This window comes from Phoxinus phoxinus (genome assembly GCF_949152265.1).
Source record: "Phoxinus phoxinus genome assembly, chromosome: 17".
Taxonomy (NCBI): domain Eukaryota; kingdom Metazoa; phylum Chordata; class Actinopteri; order Cypriniformes; family Leuciscidae; genus Phoxinus; species Phoxinus phoxinus.
The window spans coordinates 15,815,894-15,831,342 of record NC_136892.1 but is presented as its reverse complement, the minus strand read 5'-3'; the positions used below and the strand labels follow the sequence as shown (position 1 = coordinate 15,831,342).

Genomic DNA, 15,449 nt, shown 5'->3' with positions numbered 1-15,449 from the left:
TGCTGCTTAACTGTTTTATACTTAAATAAAGAATAGCATTTATGTAAAATATATATATTTTTTAACATACCCTACCATTCAACACTTTTGGGTCAATATTTTTTTTTATTTCTTTAAAAAAAGAAGAAGAAATTAATACTTTTATTTAGCAAGGATGTGTTAAATTGATAATAAGTGATTGTAAAGATTTGTATTGTTAGAAACTATTTTTTAATAAATTCTGTTCTTTTTTAACTTTTTATTCATCAATGAATCCTAAAAAAAAGTATCACAGGTCATTAAAAAATATTGAGCAGCAAAAACCGTTTCCAACATTGATATTGAGTATCAAATCAGCAAATTATAATGATTTTTGAAGGATCATGTGACACTGAAGACTGGAGTAATGATGCTGAAAATTCAGCTTTGTATCACAGGAATAAATTATATTTTAAGTAGAAAACAATTATTTTAAATTGTAATAATATTATATTGATCAAATAAATGAAGGCTTGATGAGCATAATATATATTTTTTAAAGTAATGTTTCCAAACTTTTTAACTGTAAAATATTAAACAATATATATTATCTTAAGATATGTATAATTATAGCGTATGAAATTTGATTTCTCAAGTAAATGTAACTTTTTGAGAATAATTAAGGATAACTGTGACTTTGTTTGTTTAAATGGCACGTTGAGCATAACAGGACTGTGATAATAAAGCATGCACACAAACTATTTCACTCATCCACAATCCAGTTCTGAGGGTGTGATGATCAACTTGAACTTTAACAGTTGTGTTGGCTCCCCTCAGTGGCCACATATTGTCATATACTTTAATTTCTCACTCTACTGAAGACCAAAAAAAAAAAAAAAACGTGCTTTATTGAAATTGAAAAGCAAACAAACAAATTACATTATGCTTAATGTCTCATTTGTTAACTCATTTGTAAAAAATGTTTCAAAGTTAAAACCTAAGCCTGATGGAATAAGGAGAAATCAGTGGTGTTTAATTAGGAATAAAATTGGACGTAGATTGTGATTAGGATATTCAATTATTTGCACTGGGAAAAAAAATACTTCCACTGCTTGTACTGCCTTATATTTATCTTAAATGTAGGCCTAAGTGTACATTTAGATTATATTCAGTGCAAATATGTAAATTAGGAAGATATCCAAGAACTGATTGTTTAATTATTTATTGTGTTTTAGATTAAGAATTCATGTGTGGTGCTGTATCCAGATGCTGTGGTGCTCAGCTGTTATATGGAACTATGTGAGCCGCATGCCGTTCAAATATCATGGCCTTTGAGCTGGGTCATCGCAGCTATTAATGTCTTGGGCTCCAGAGATTTCTGCACACTCAAGCTATTGTACGAGTTGCTGTTCAACTCAAAAATACGGGTATTTATCAATAGGCAAATTTACACTTCTATTGAACATAGTATTCAACAGCTGCGTAAAAAAAGAAAACACCGTAGGCTATCCTCCTGTTCAAAAAGCGTAAACTTAAATTGAAAATGTAATTGGCAGATGGCTACGCGCCGACCCCGCCCTCTAATTAATATTCATGAGGGGGACTTTAAATTAAGAGAGCAGTCAACGAGGCATGGGTGCTGTTGCGTGCGGTCTGGTGTTTTACACTCTTACCTGATCTGAAGACGAGACTGCTGTCACCATGTCCAAACCACTGTCAGACCACGACAGGAAGAAGCAGATTTCTGTGAAGGGGCTCGCCGGTGTGGAGAATGTGTCGGACTTAAAGAAAAACTTTAATCGTCATTTGCATTTCACGCTGGTAAAGGACAGGAACGTATCCACCAAACGGGATTATTACTTTGCGCTCGCGCACACAGTCAGAGACCACTTGGTAGGCAGATGGATCCGAACACAGCAGAGTTATTACGAGAAAGACCCCAAAGTAAGTTCGTGCATGTCGAGATTACCAAAGCAAAAGCAAGTCCATGCATGAGTCATGACACTACTGCACCAAAACAAGACATACGCAATTAATAACTACATCCGTCAATGCATCTCTAATAACATGGCATCTGTGCAGGGGCGATGCCCTGCTTGACCACAGCATTGTTGACCTTTTCTGACCCTTCTTGACAGCTCTTCAGAATCAGCAGCCGCCTCTTCTAAATATAATCAGGATTCACGTATAGATTAAAAACAATGTGTAATTTTAACCCATATTAGGTAGTTTAATGTAATTTCTGAAATTACGTTGACTGGCATTAACATAGACCTCAACTTAGGGAAAATTAATAAGTATTTTAGCTGATCAATAGCATGATCTGTACATTACTAGTGCATCTCCAGATTAATGCATCCTGTCATGTGCATGCATAAAGCATCTTGATTTATATGAAACATCTATATTTATATAATATTTTAGGCCTATCTGATTTTACAGCATATTATATTTCATTGAAAGGTTACTAGAGGGACCTTTAAATATTAAAAAGATCAAGCAGCAGTAAAAGTATAACAGGAATGTGTCAGTATTCAAGGCATCAAAATCTGAGTCGGAAGACAGGAGATGAAACCACAGCTCAGCATCCCTGACCTTTTCCTCTCCAGTCTAGCCCGAAATCCCCGGATGGAATTGGTGTCTAGGATATAAAGGTTAAAAGTGGCTCCCTAAAAGAAAGGTCACTGAAGAAACCTATTTGGGAAAATGTGTGTAATTCAGCCTCATAATAAATCAGAGTTATAAAGACAATACAACCTTTTTACAGGAAATATCATAAATACAATTGACCTGGATTTGTTAAAAAAAAAAAAGTTCTGTTTTGCTCGTGTTCCTGTTCGTGGACTTTAGCAGTAAACCTTGATTTAAACACTAGAGCACCAATGAGGCTCATGACTGTTTCCGTGAAAATGTGATTGTGGAAGTGATGTGAGAAACCTTGTCAGTTTCATGAGTTCAAAGCTTTTGGATGCTAAGAAACTGCTGGTGTGGGCAGAAGTTTGTGGTTTACATGGACATTGCCATCTGTTGCATAGTTTTTAACATCATTAAAAACTTGAACAACACATTGGTTGGCACACAGAACTTCTTCATTAGCTGCTTTACAGAATAATATTACACACTCCGTAACCTTTTCTGCTGACCTCACTGCTGGTTATTTTTGCTGGAGTCAAAATGCCACTGTTATATAACACCATTGACCTTCCCCAATCTCTGACTAGTCTGTTTCAGCCCGTCGTGCCGCCACACACCCACTCTCACCTCCACTGTCTCTTTCTCTCTTGCTTTTCATACCCAACACCAAAGGAAGGCCTAAAATGTCAAAGGCTACAACAGGGATGGTATCGGATTGCCATGTGTTAAATTATCCCTCTTCCAGAAAGTATTAAAATAGTTCGACTCCTTAATAAAGTCTAAAAATAGTCCCCAGGCGGAGGATGGTCCGTGAAGAGCTTGACTTGTTAACTCCAAATCAATATATCGAAAGTACATAACCATTACGTAAGCAATGTCATGTTCCTTATATAAATGATATAAAGAAATATTAACACTACAATAAGGTTTCATTTAACTTCACTAGTTAACATGAACTAACAATGCAAAATACTTCTACATCATTTATTAATATTTATCGATTTTTTTAAATAAGTATTTTTAAATGTTCTACATGAACAAAAAATAAACATTTATATTTGTTTCTAACATTAAAGATTAATAAATGCTTAAAAAAAGAATTGCTCAAAGTTCATGTCAGAGTTGTAAAGAGTACCTGGAAACCATGGCTGAGTAACAGATGCCTTAGAGCAAAAATGACTCCATTACAAGTCACTCCGAATTCCAATAAGACTTAAAAGTCATACTGTCGGTTTCACAGACGAGGCTTAAGCCTAGTTCCAGACTAAAATGCATGTTTGAGCTGCTTGTTCGCGTATATGAAACAACTACCTGCCAATGCACTCGCATTCACGTAAAGTAGCCTTGATAAGTTTGGGTGAGTAGTAAGGGCAAAATGCACGAGAAATAGTACCTTCAATGCCCTGTAGGTGGCGATATCACTTATTTAGTAGCAGAAATAAACCGCTGCAGAAAAAGTTAGGTGCCATGCAAAATATAACAAATTATTGCATTTCTCATCACAAATGTATTGAAAATTCATTGGCCGACGGCATCCATGTTTTTTGAGATGCATGAATAGGACATTCATACATAGACAATCTGTGGCATCTTGGACAAAGACACCGCATACAGTTTTCAAGTCCATCGGACTGACTGTGGCGTAGATATAACTGTTTTCATGTTGTTGGTTTTTTCATTTTATAGTGTCACTAAGTGGCCAGTCACTGCGTCCTTTTTCATGATACCACAGACTGAGCCCAATAGGTGTACCAAATTTGGTGAAATTATCTCATTCCATTCAAAAGGGATAGCCATTTTTGTAAAAGTGGTCATGCCCACTTTGAACATTTTGGCCACAGAACTGGTGTGATTCTGATTGGGCGAAAAACTTGGAACTAGTTAGCAAAAGTCGTTTTTTTTCAAATATGCCTTGAGCCAAGGATTCCAATGATATAAGACAATTGAGCGCGACAAACAGTTTAGGAGTTATGAGCCATTACATACTTTTGCTCGCTGTAGCGCCACCATCAGGCCAATTGGGGCGAGCCTCGATGATGTTGTAGACGTTGTACCATTCCTCAAAGTTTCAAGTCTCTATGACTTGCGGTTTGGTCTGCCCCGATCACTTTTAGCTGATCCTTGGAAATTTTAACAATTACAATAGGGTTTCACTGCTACGCGCTTGAACCCCTAATAATAAACACAAACAACGAATGACTCCTGACTAACTCTATCTTATCCTTCTTGTGTCTGTTAGCGTGTATATTACCTTTCCCTGGAGTTCTACATGGGCCGTACCTTGCAGAACACTATGGTGAACCTGGCCCTGGAGAACGCTTGTGATGAAGCCACGTATCAGGTAAGACAACACAATGAAGCCAGTGTACTGCTTTAGATTATTGTTTTTAAAACCAATGAATGTTTACACACCTTGTTCCACAGCTGGGTCTGGACATGGAAGAGCTGCAGGAGATGGAGGAAGACGCTGGACTGGGAAATGGAGGCCTTGGTCGTCTTGCTGGTGAGTAATCTGACCTTAGGTTTGAAGGAGGAACCATCATTCTCAGTATATGGATTTTTTTAAACTTTGCCCAAGAAAGTCAGAGAATAGTGGAACAGCCTGATTTTGAAACAGAACCTTTCACAAGCATGGCATTTCTGTTCTGAAAAGTCGCCCTTGGTCTCTCTCTCTCTCTCTCTTTGTCTGTTAGCTTGCTTTCTGGACTCTATGGCCTCTCTTGGCCTGGCTGCCTACGGTTACGGAATTCGCTATGAATTTGGTATCTTCAACCAGAAAATCTGCAATGGCTGGCAGGTAGTTTAAATTACCTTTAATAGTTTGACTTGATTTGAAAAAAAAAAAAAAAAGATAAACAAACCCCAATTGATTAATGGTGCTTTCTATTTCTAAAAAACTGCCTAGCAACACCCTTTTCACATATGACTTATAATTAAACATGTTTACTCTGCACATATCTTGAAATTCGTATAATATCAATGATGAGATTGAAGAGGCAGACGACTGGCTCCGCTATGGTAACCCATGGGAGAAAGCCCGTCCAGAATATACGCGTCCTGTGCACTTTTATGGCAGGACAGAGCATCACCCAGATGGAGTGAAATGGGTGGATACTCAGGTATAGCATCACCATTCATAAAGATGTACGTTTGTGTGTGTTAATACTATATATTTATAAACCCCTTTTTATATTGTTTACCCAGGTTGTCTTGGCTTTGCCCTACGACACCCCTGTACCCGGATATAGAAACAACGTCGTAAACACCATGAGGCTGTGGTCTGCCAAAGCCCCATGCGATTTCAACCTGAAAGACTGTGAGTGCCAGTGACAGTTATCGTACATGCTGAAAACACCAGCCTAGACCATACTAACCAGCATACTAAGGCCCAATATACTTCAAGCGAAATTGAAGAACGAACAGGTGTGAGGTCATTTCCAACAAAATCAGGCCAAAACTAAGTTCGTTTGGAGCTCGTTTTTGAGAGTTTGAAACTGCTTGCCAAAGTGAACTTTCCGCAAAAAATTTTTTTTCTGGCCGGTAAACACCTGTAAAAATACCACTGGTTCGTGGTGATGATGTAATAGCAGAGATGGTCTTATTATTGGGAGATACGTGGCTCTACGAGAGAGCGCTATGGCTAACTTGGATCACGTGTGCCTTAATAACCAATCACATTACAGCCTTGAAGTCATTTAGTTTTGTTCAGAGTTGCGCAACAGTCAGCCACTGTTTGTGGATACCATAGAAATGAATGTAAACTGAATCCTACCTGTCACGCACTTGTTTGGGACTTCTCTTATAAAAATTTTTTTGGGTGTAAATTCTACAAAAAGAGACCAAAACAAATGTTTAAGTGCAAATATGTTGAAGATTGGCCGATAGGCTGTAGATTCGTTAAATGATAAGCTGTTATCCCACAAAAGCCGTTTATTCAGTGTAGTGAAGCCTTTCTTCCATTGATATCCATAAAAAAGGCATCGGTCTCCTTCTCTGTGTACCGTCCGTAGCGTTAACAGGCATAACCCTTGTAGGCTTGCCTTTAAGTAGCTTTGACGTTATAGTGTGGCTCTGAGGCTCTGCCATCTTTGATGTGGAAATCCTATCTGGTTTATTTCTTTTGTTCAGGTGGTCGAGGTCAAACATGAGTAAAAACATGAACACACTGCTTTATAGTAGAAATTGAAGTTGTAATTCTAATTTAAAGCGACACTGACACTTTTTTCATGTTTAATACTGTAAAGATGTTTGATTTAAAGAAATCAATTGTATAAAATGCTACAGTATATGAATAAATGTGGTGCTATATATATATATATATAACTGCGTTTTTCTCCCCGCTGTCATTTTTTTATGTGTTTATTTTGTTATCGAGTAGTAAAGCATGAAGCACATAATTACATATTCATCTAAATGCCGTTCTCAGCAGCGTTGGCAGCATCAGGATGTTCGCTAACAGTATACCTCTGTTTACATATTTCAAACTTATTTTTACCCATAAGCGAAGAACACAAAAGAACTTCGCTGTGAGTATATTAGGGCCTTAAACCAGGGGTGTCCAATCCTGCTCCTGGAGGGCCACTGTGCTGCAGAGTTTAGCTTCAATCCCAAATAGACACACCTGAACCAGCTAATCTAGTTCTTACTAGGCATAACTTCCAGACAGGTGTGTTGAGGCAAGTTGGAGCTAAACTCTGCAGGACAGTGGCCCTCCAGGAGCAGGATTGGACACCCTGCCTTAAACCATCCAATCTGGAGTCTATCTCACATGTTCTCCTTCCATCCTCAGTTAATGTTGGTGGCTACATTCAGGCCGTGCTGGACAGGAACCTGGCGGAGAACATCTCTCGTGTGCTCTACCCTAATGACAACGTCAGTAAACACACAATAGGTCCTTAAATGAAAAGTTCACAGAAAAATGAACATTCAGTCAATATTTAAATTGAGGAAAATGCTGTTTGCTTTTACAATGTATGAAGACTGAGCCTTTCAAGCTTTAAAAGGGCCACAAAAGCATCATAAAACCATTCAATCTCTGGGTCAACTATTCCGTTAAGGACAGCCATAGTTTTGACACAAGTGGTCTTTAAGCACCTGCCTAAAGCTTTTGGTCCCTGTCTTGTAGTTTTTTGAGGGTAAGGAGCTCAGATTGAAGCAGGAGTACTTTGTAGTGGCTGCGACTCTCCAAGACATCATCCGCCGCTTCAAGGCTTCCAAGTTCGGCTCCAGGGATATTGTGCGCACGGACTTCAGCACTCTGCCTGACAAGGTCAGCTCCGTTCTCCTATCTTATACATATATGAAGATCTTCTAAAGTCTCAATGAAAGATGTGTGTCTTGAAGTTGCTTTTAGCAGTGAAGGGTGTGGGAGTCACAGCTCTGCTTTTCTTGATCTTCGTTTGTTTGACTGCTCTCAGGTGGCCATTCAGCTAAACGACACTCACCCTGCCTTAGCCATCCCTGAGCTGATGAGAGTGCTCGTTGACGAGGAAAAACTAACTTGGGAGAAGGTTTGAGATTTGTGAATGTGTTTTTTAATTTTTTGTATTTAATCATTCCTTCAAGTTTCATACTGCACTAAAAGGCCACAGACTCATAACTCTAGAGGGCGACAGAGTACAGACAAGCTCAGATCTCAAAAATTATACTGAACAGTGAATAACACCATCATTACATTCACTATATTACTTTTTAAATTATATTTGTTTTGTTCCTTATTTATAGTAAACATTAAATAAGTGTTTTAAAATCCCAAGTTACTCTTGATATAAATGAAGTCTACTGGATAAGTTGTAAGCCAAACTGTGTAAACTCCCTCACTCTCTGCAGGCATGGGACATCTGCACTAGGACCTGTGCCTACACCAACCACACTGTGCTGCCTGAGGCTCTGGAACGCTGGCCTATTGACCTCTTCCAGTCCCTGCTCCCCCGGCACCTCGAGATCATCTACGAAATCAACCGCCGCCACATGGAGGTCCAGCTTCAACACAACACAAAACTATGACACACTTTTACACTAAACCAGACAGCCTAGATTTAGCCGTTCAAAAGTTTTGGGTCCGTAAGATTTTGAAGCAAATCTCTCAATGCTTTGATCTGTACTTGATCCAAAATACAGTTAAAACTATTATTGTGAAATATTGTTACAATTTAAAATATACATATGCATATACATATATATTACTGTACACACATTATATAAACACAAACTTTTATGTTCACGATTAATCGATTTGACAGCACTAGTTTTCCACAATTATTTGATGAATAGAAAGATCAAAAGAACAGCATTTTTTACTACATTTTGTAACATGAAAGAAGTCTTTACTTCTGTTCAATTTAACGCATCCTTGGTGAATAAAAGTGTTTCTTTCCTGCTGATAGATGCCGAAACATCAAAAAGCATGTTTTGTGAGTGTGCTGTATACAGAACAGTCTGTTTGTTGTTATAGCGTGTGTCCTCCATGTACCCCGGTGATACGGACCGCATGCGCCGCATGTCTCTCATTGAGGAGGGTGGACAGAAGAGAGTCAACATGGCTCATATGTGCATCGTAGGCTCTCATGCAGTCAACGGTGTGGCACGGATCCACTCCGACATCCTCAAAGCTACCATGTATGTATTCAAACACGCATACAGACAAACCATTTTAATCACAGGTCTTTACATACAATCTTAACTAACTTATGGTATTAAAGAAATAGTATAAATGACAATTCACACGATATGTGTCATATGACAGCTTTCTGTTCCTCGATAGTCTGAAATTTAAGGAATTGGATCATTAAGTCAGTGAATTGAACTTGCGAATTGAATCGGTGAACAAATTGCTGTTTTGAGATTGTGCAGTTTATACGGTTCACTAAACGGACTAATTGATTTGTTGCTGAAATGTTCTTACAAATCACCCTGTCACTGTAGTTCTCAGTGAATAATTGACTTAAATTTTTACTAGTTTATAATGACATGAGGGTGAGTAAATAATGACCCTATTCCTTCACTAAACAGATTCAAAGACTTCTTTGAGATGGATCCAAACAAGTTCCAGAACAAAACCAATGGTATCACCCCTCGCCGTTGGTTGGTGATGTGCAACCCTGGTCTGGCTGAGGTCATTGCAGAGGTTGGTGAGCTTCATAACTTCCTTTGTTGTTTATTAACATAACTGACTGCGACTGTGACAGCAGCTGTGTCTGCACTAATTGCACTTTTATATAATGTATAATGTCATGGTGTGATAGTCATGTTCCTGCTCTGACTTTCTTTGGCCTGCTCAAATGTTAGAGAATCGGAGAGGACTTCATTCGTGATCTGGATCAGCTGCAAAAGCTTCATGATTTTGTCAACGATGAGGCTTTCATTCGAGATATCGCCAAAGTTAAACAGGTTAGAAATTATGCAAATGTGGCCAAAATCAACTACCCAGTGGGTTTTGGAATTTAAAATTGATGTTTTTTTCTTGATGTTCGCACCTATTCCAGGAGAATAAGCTGAAGTTCGCTGTGCACCTGGAAGAGCACTACAAAGTAAAGATCAACCCCAACTCAATGTTTGACCTTCAGGTGAAGAGAATCCATGAGTATAAGAGGCAGCTGCTCAACTGCCTACACATCATCACTTTCTACAACCGTGAGTGGCTTCTGCACTTTAAAGGGATAGTTAACCAAAAAATAAAAAATAAACATCCTGTCATCATTTACTTCTTCTCAAGTTGTTCCAAACCTGTATACATTTCTTTGTTCTGCAAAGAAAGATATTTGGGAGAATGTTTGTTACCAAGCAGATCTCTGGCCCCATTGGTAGTCAATGGTGTCCAAAATCTGCTTGGTTTCAAACATTCTGCCAAATATCTTCCTTTGTGTTCAGCAGAACAAAGAAATGTCTACAGGTTTGGAACAACTTGAGGGAGAGTAAATAATGACAGAATTTAAATTTTTGTGTGTACTATCCCTTTAACTCCTTATTGTCCCCTTCTCATTTATCACTATCAATCAGGTGTATTTTTTGGAAGAGAAAATAAACATACATAAAAATTATATTTTATATTATAATAAAATTAAACATTTCCCCCGTTTTTACTATTGCTTTTAATCAGGGTTGTCTTCTCGGAGGAGAAGTTTTTGACATTTTTGTAAGAGAAAATAAGTTTAATTCATTAAAATTAATTAATGAAAAAAGACTTGTCCTTTTACCACTATCACTATCAGTCAGGGCAGGGGTGTTTTCTTTGAGGAGATATAAAATACAAAATTTATGAGATATATAATATACGAGTTATTTCTATTTTGCAGGTATCAGGAAAGAGCCTAACAAGCAGTGGACCCCAAGAACAATTATGATTGGAGGAAAGGTAATCTTGCCATGTCAAGTGACTCCAATGCAGTTTATTTAATTCTTTTGTCATATCTGAATTTTTGTATGTGTTATAATGTTCTGCTCAATCTTTCCCAGGCTGCTCCAGGCTACCACACAGCTAAAATGATTATTCGTCTCATCACAGCTATTGGTGAGGTGGTAAACAATGACCCGGTTGTGGGCGACCGCCTCAAAGTCATTTTCCTGGAGAACTACAGAGTTACCCTTGCTGAGAAAGGTGCCAAATTACAACATTTCAAGTGTCTTGATATTATCCAGGGGCGCCGGCAGGTGTAAAGATGGAGTTATCATATAAATTGAATGTGCATTTGTTCACTGGCAAAAAAAAAAAAAAAACCCACACAAAAACCTCACAAATAACATTTCATGAGACTTTTACATTCATAAAACACATACACGATCAATGTAATAGAGAATGTTACCTTGATACCTTGATATTTTAATAATATAATTGAAGTTTTGATAATTGGAAATGAGCTTTACTACAGACACAATATTCAAATGAATACTAAATGTGATTAATTAATTAAAAAATGAAAATAACATGCAGCATTGTAACTCTACCTGCCCATCTTCGGTTCCTCACTTTAAAACTCATTCCAGCGCCACTTATACTGCCTTATATTCACCTGCAAGTGTGAGTCATGTGTTGATGAAGAATATCCTTGTTTTTGTCAGTGATCCCAGCATCTGACCTGTCCGAGCAGATCTCCACAGCCGGCACAGAAGCTTCTGGAACAGGCAACATGAAGTTCATGCTGAATGGAGCTCTGACCATCGGCACCATGGATGGAGCCAATGTGGAGATGGCAGAGGAAGCAGGAGATGACAACATCTTCATTTTCGGCATGAGAGTGGACGATGTCGAAGCCATGGATGCTAAAGGGTTTGGGGAAAAAAATACTATTTTTAATACTAAATAAAATATTTTTTAAAAATGTTTTATATATAATAATAAGCACTCACACAGTGTATGTATGTACTGTGACATGACCTCCTTCCATCTGGCAGATACAACGCATCCGAGTTCTACAATCGTATTCCAGAGCTGAAGCAAGCCATGGACCAGATCGCTGGAGGATTCTTCAGCCCAAAACAGCCAGACCTCTTCAAGGATATCGTCAACATGCTGATGCACAATGATAGGTAGACAAATGGGAACAAGAAACATTCACGTAAACATTACCACAAACACAGATAGTCAGTAAAAGACACCATTTTTTCCCCTGATGTACAAGGAAAACATACAACGACCAAGGCATTTTTTACTGTTAATTGTAAATTGTGAAGCCATTCATCCTGGAAACAAAATTCTTTCAGTTTCCAAATGATTTGTATTCTCCTTCGTTTTAACAACTATACACAATATATATGGGGAGATAATTCTAACTTATAACTCTTAAAGGAACTACTGTATCTTACACATAATTTGCTGTTCATCTCACATCAGTTTATTTGAAGTCTGTTCAAAATATCTTCTATCTGGGTCTTTAAAGAAATAGACACCTTTTAATATAAATAATATGCTACTGTAGAACATATTTTAACTACATTTGTATATGAATCATGTTTTTTTTGCCGCACAGGTTCAAGGTGTTTGCTGACTATGAAGACTACATTAAATGCCAAGATAAAGTCAGTGCTTTGTATAAGGTAAGTGTGCAAACTGTTTTTGTTGTTACATTGCCAAACAAATTGAGAAATGATTAACCTTGATGATTTATAAATATCCTCTCGTTGACAGAAACCTAAGGAATGGACCAAGAAAGTAATCCACAACATCGCCGCTTCAGGCAAGTTCTCCAGCGACCGCACCATCTCCCAGTACGCCCGTGAGATCTGGGGTGTAGAGCCCACTCTGGAGAAGCTTGCTGCACCTGATGACCTAAATTAAACCTCCACATGCCCATCTCGAACCAAGAGCGACATGTATGATCGAGCAACGCTAGATGCTCCGTCTTCATGAATCTTGCTCTTTCTTCCTATGGCCACTCGAACGCAATCTGTCAATCTTCAATCTTAAATGTTCTGCCTCATTCACTTCACATACAATCAATAACTCCAACAAACTCAATGTTCAACAGGTAACATCAGCATTATTCAGCAAAAAACAGGGCTGTATTTCCCAAAAGCATTGTAGATCGTAGAAACTATTGGCACAAATGGTCTATATGGCCCTGTTTACACCTGGTATTAAGATGTGTTTTGTTTGATCGGATAACAAGTAGACGAGGCAGACACAAACCTGTTTACACCTGGTGTTTTAATCCAATCTCTTAGTCCACTTTCGAGCACTTCTGTCTTGATTTTCCAATCTAATGGACAAAATTAACTCGTGAAATTTAGCTATGAACACGAAGACGACAAAACGCACTGAGTACATCAGCTTTCATTTCTGCTCTGACAGCCGCAAGACCACGCTGACCGCTGTGAGTACGCGCGTGTTAGAAATCAGGAATGGTGAGAGAACATTGTGCTTGGTATGTTTTTCGTCTTCAAACCAAACTTGGGTCTCCAGCCAACAAAGTTTAAATCCTGTCTCGTCAGCGCACTTCCCAAAATGTTTATGCTTTAGGTCAGTTTGCGAAGAGTAGGCGGTCTTTGCTACTGTTTGAACACATTCGACCACATTTACACTACGCCAGCAATCCAGTCGAATGCGTTTTCGACTACCTCTGGAAGTGGTCTAAAGTGGACAAGCTCAAAACTTTTTAACCCCTTTTACACCTGTATTTAGCATTGTTCACTTGTGATCCGATCGACCAAAATGCATCATAATAACAGTTGTAAACAGGGTCTATGAACTACACGGGCTCAGTGTTGGGGAAAGTTACTTTTAAAAGTAATGCATTACAGTATTGTGTCACTCCCTAAAAATTAACTAGTTGTGTTAGTTACTTTTTTGGAAAGTAATGCATTACATTACGTTTGCGTTACTTTTTCTCATCTGGGCTGGGCTGTTTTTTTTTTTTATAACAACAAAAAAATTATTTTGAAACACAAATGTGATGTTTATTTAAATGAAAGTTCAGCCCCAAAGACATTGCTTAATAAAGTGAGATTAAATACATAAAGTATATTTGTATTCTTTAACATATTCATTATTGCAGGTTTGCATAATATTCTGAGTTTGACTGTTTTTATTCATTTCAAGGTATACTAAATCTGTTTTTGTGCAAGTAAATGCTTTCTCACAATTAGATTAGAACTACATGACCATCATGTTCACGCAGCGCACACAACGCCATATTTCTCAACATGGGAACAATAAATTGGAAAGCAAAGCAACTTGTGTTATTTAAAGAAGTAACTCAAAGTAAAGATATTTTGTTGTAAATGTAAAATGAATACGTTACTTTACTTATTACTTGAAAAAAAAGTAATCTGATTATGTAACTCGCGTTACTCTGTTGTTACCCACAACACTGTTAGGATGCTTTTGGGAAACGCTCTGAATTGCATATTCAGAATGAGATGAGGAAAAATCACATCCAAGAAGGTTCTTGATGTTATATTTGGGTTTTGAAATTCAATAGCTGTTTTTTTTTCCCCTAAACTGTCCAAATACTGCATACTTGAAAAAAAAAAATCCAATTAAATCCAATCTCACACACCGTTGCATTTGGCTGTTAGTTCGTAAAGGATTAGGAGCATGCTTAAAATGACAAGATTGTCAGTAATGTGTGTAAAATGGCTGGTGTAGGTTTTGTGTAGGTTGGCATGGTTGCTTTTAAAGTGAGGCATATGTATGTGAATCTTCACGTCTAACACTTTTTGGACTGTGTAATGTGTAAAAGTCTCTCGCATTAGCTGTTATTAATAATCATAACCAGCTATCCCAAACACAAGAACTTTTTTCAATTATTTTTGTTAAAGAACAACAAAACTGTGTAATAAATTACAAAATAAACTGCTTAGTTCGGTTATTTATTTCACCAGTTTGCTAAGAATGAGAATAGGTGTTATGTAAACACACACTCATTGACCCATTCATGCTGGACACTTTAGTATTTACCCACGTGTGAGCAATCTAATCTCACACACTATTGCACGCATAAGCAATGTTTGAAATCAGGGGTCAGTTATGCTATGCGCTGCCATTAAACAATCATTTTGACGCTCAGTACTGTAATGGGTAACCAGCAAAGTCTAGAGCTTGGTTACACCACCGTGATTGCGTCAGGAATGCTAAATCCCCCGTATTGCACCTTCAACCTTGAGGTCATCTCACAAACTGGAAGGGGAACGCAAGAAACTGGCTTGATCTGTCACAGTGTGTTTCAAGCGAAGGTCTGCGCTGAGTTATTTGCTCTGGCAGCTGGTGTTGCTCTTCACTGGAGCGATTTGGAGATAAACGGGTCCTGACTTTCCGTTCACACTGTAGAACGGGGGCCGCTGGATTATCGCACACGTCTGTTGCTTCGCTTTACAACATTCTCTGCAAAAATGTCTGTGGCTAGAATGAATGTGTGATGTCA

At 38.0% G+C, this 15,449-nt stretch overlaps 1 protein-coding gene across 1 annotated transcript; it reads left to right on the top strand.

The window, feature by feature from the left end:
- The first annotated feature begins 1,579 nt into the window (after positions 1 to 1,579).
- Positions 1,580 to 14,334, top strand: pygma (phosphorylase, glycogen, muscle A). The gene is made up of 20 exons (XM_079586205.1): positions 1,580 to 1,902; positions 4,832 to 4,933; positions 5,017 to 5,095; positions 5,286 to 5,389; positions 5,580 to 5,711; positions 5,797 to 5,908; positions 7,382 to 7,464; positions 7,718 to 7,861; positions 8,010 to 8,102; positions 8,422 to 8,568; positions 9,047 to 9,210; positions 9,604 to 9,718; positions 9,880 to 9,981; positions 10,077 to 10,224; positions 10,887 to 10,945; positions 11,047 to 11,188; positions 11,650 to 11,857; positions 11,983 to 12,117; positions 12,558 to 12,624; positions 12,716 to 14,334. Exons 1-20 carry the CDS (start codon positions 1,660 to 1,662, stop codon positions 12,863 to 12,865), a joined length of 2,529 nt encoding a protein of 842 aa, XP_079442331.1. The 5' UTR covers positions 1,580 to 1,659; the 3' UTR covers positions 12,866 to 14,334.
- Positions 14,335 to 15,449: the final 1,115 nt, after the last annotated feature.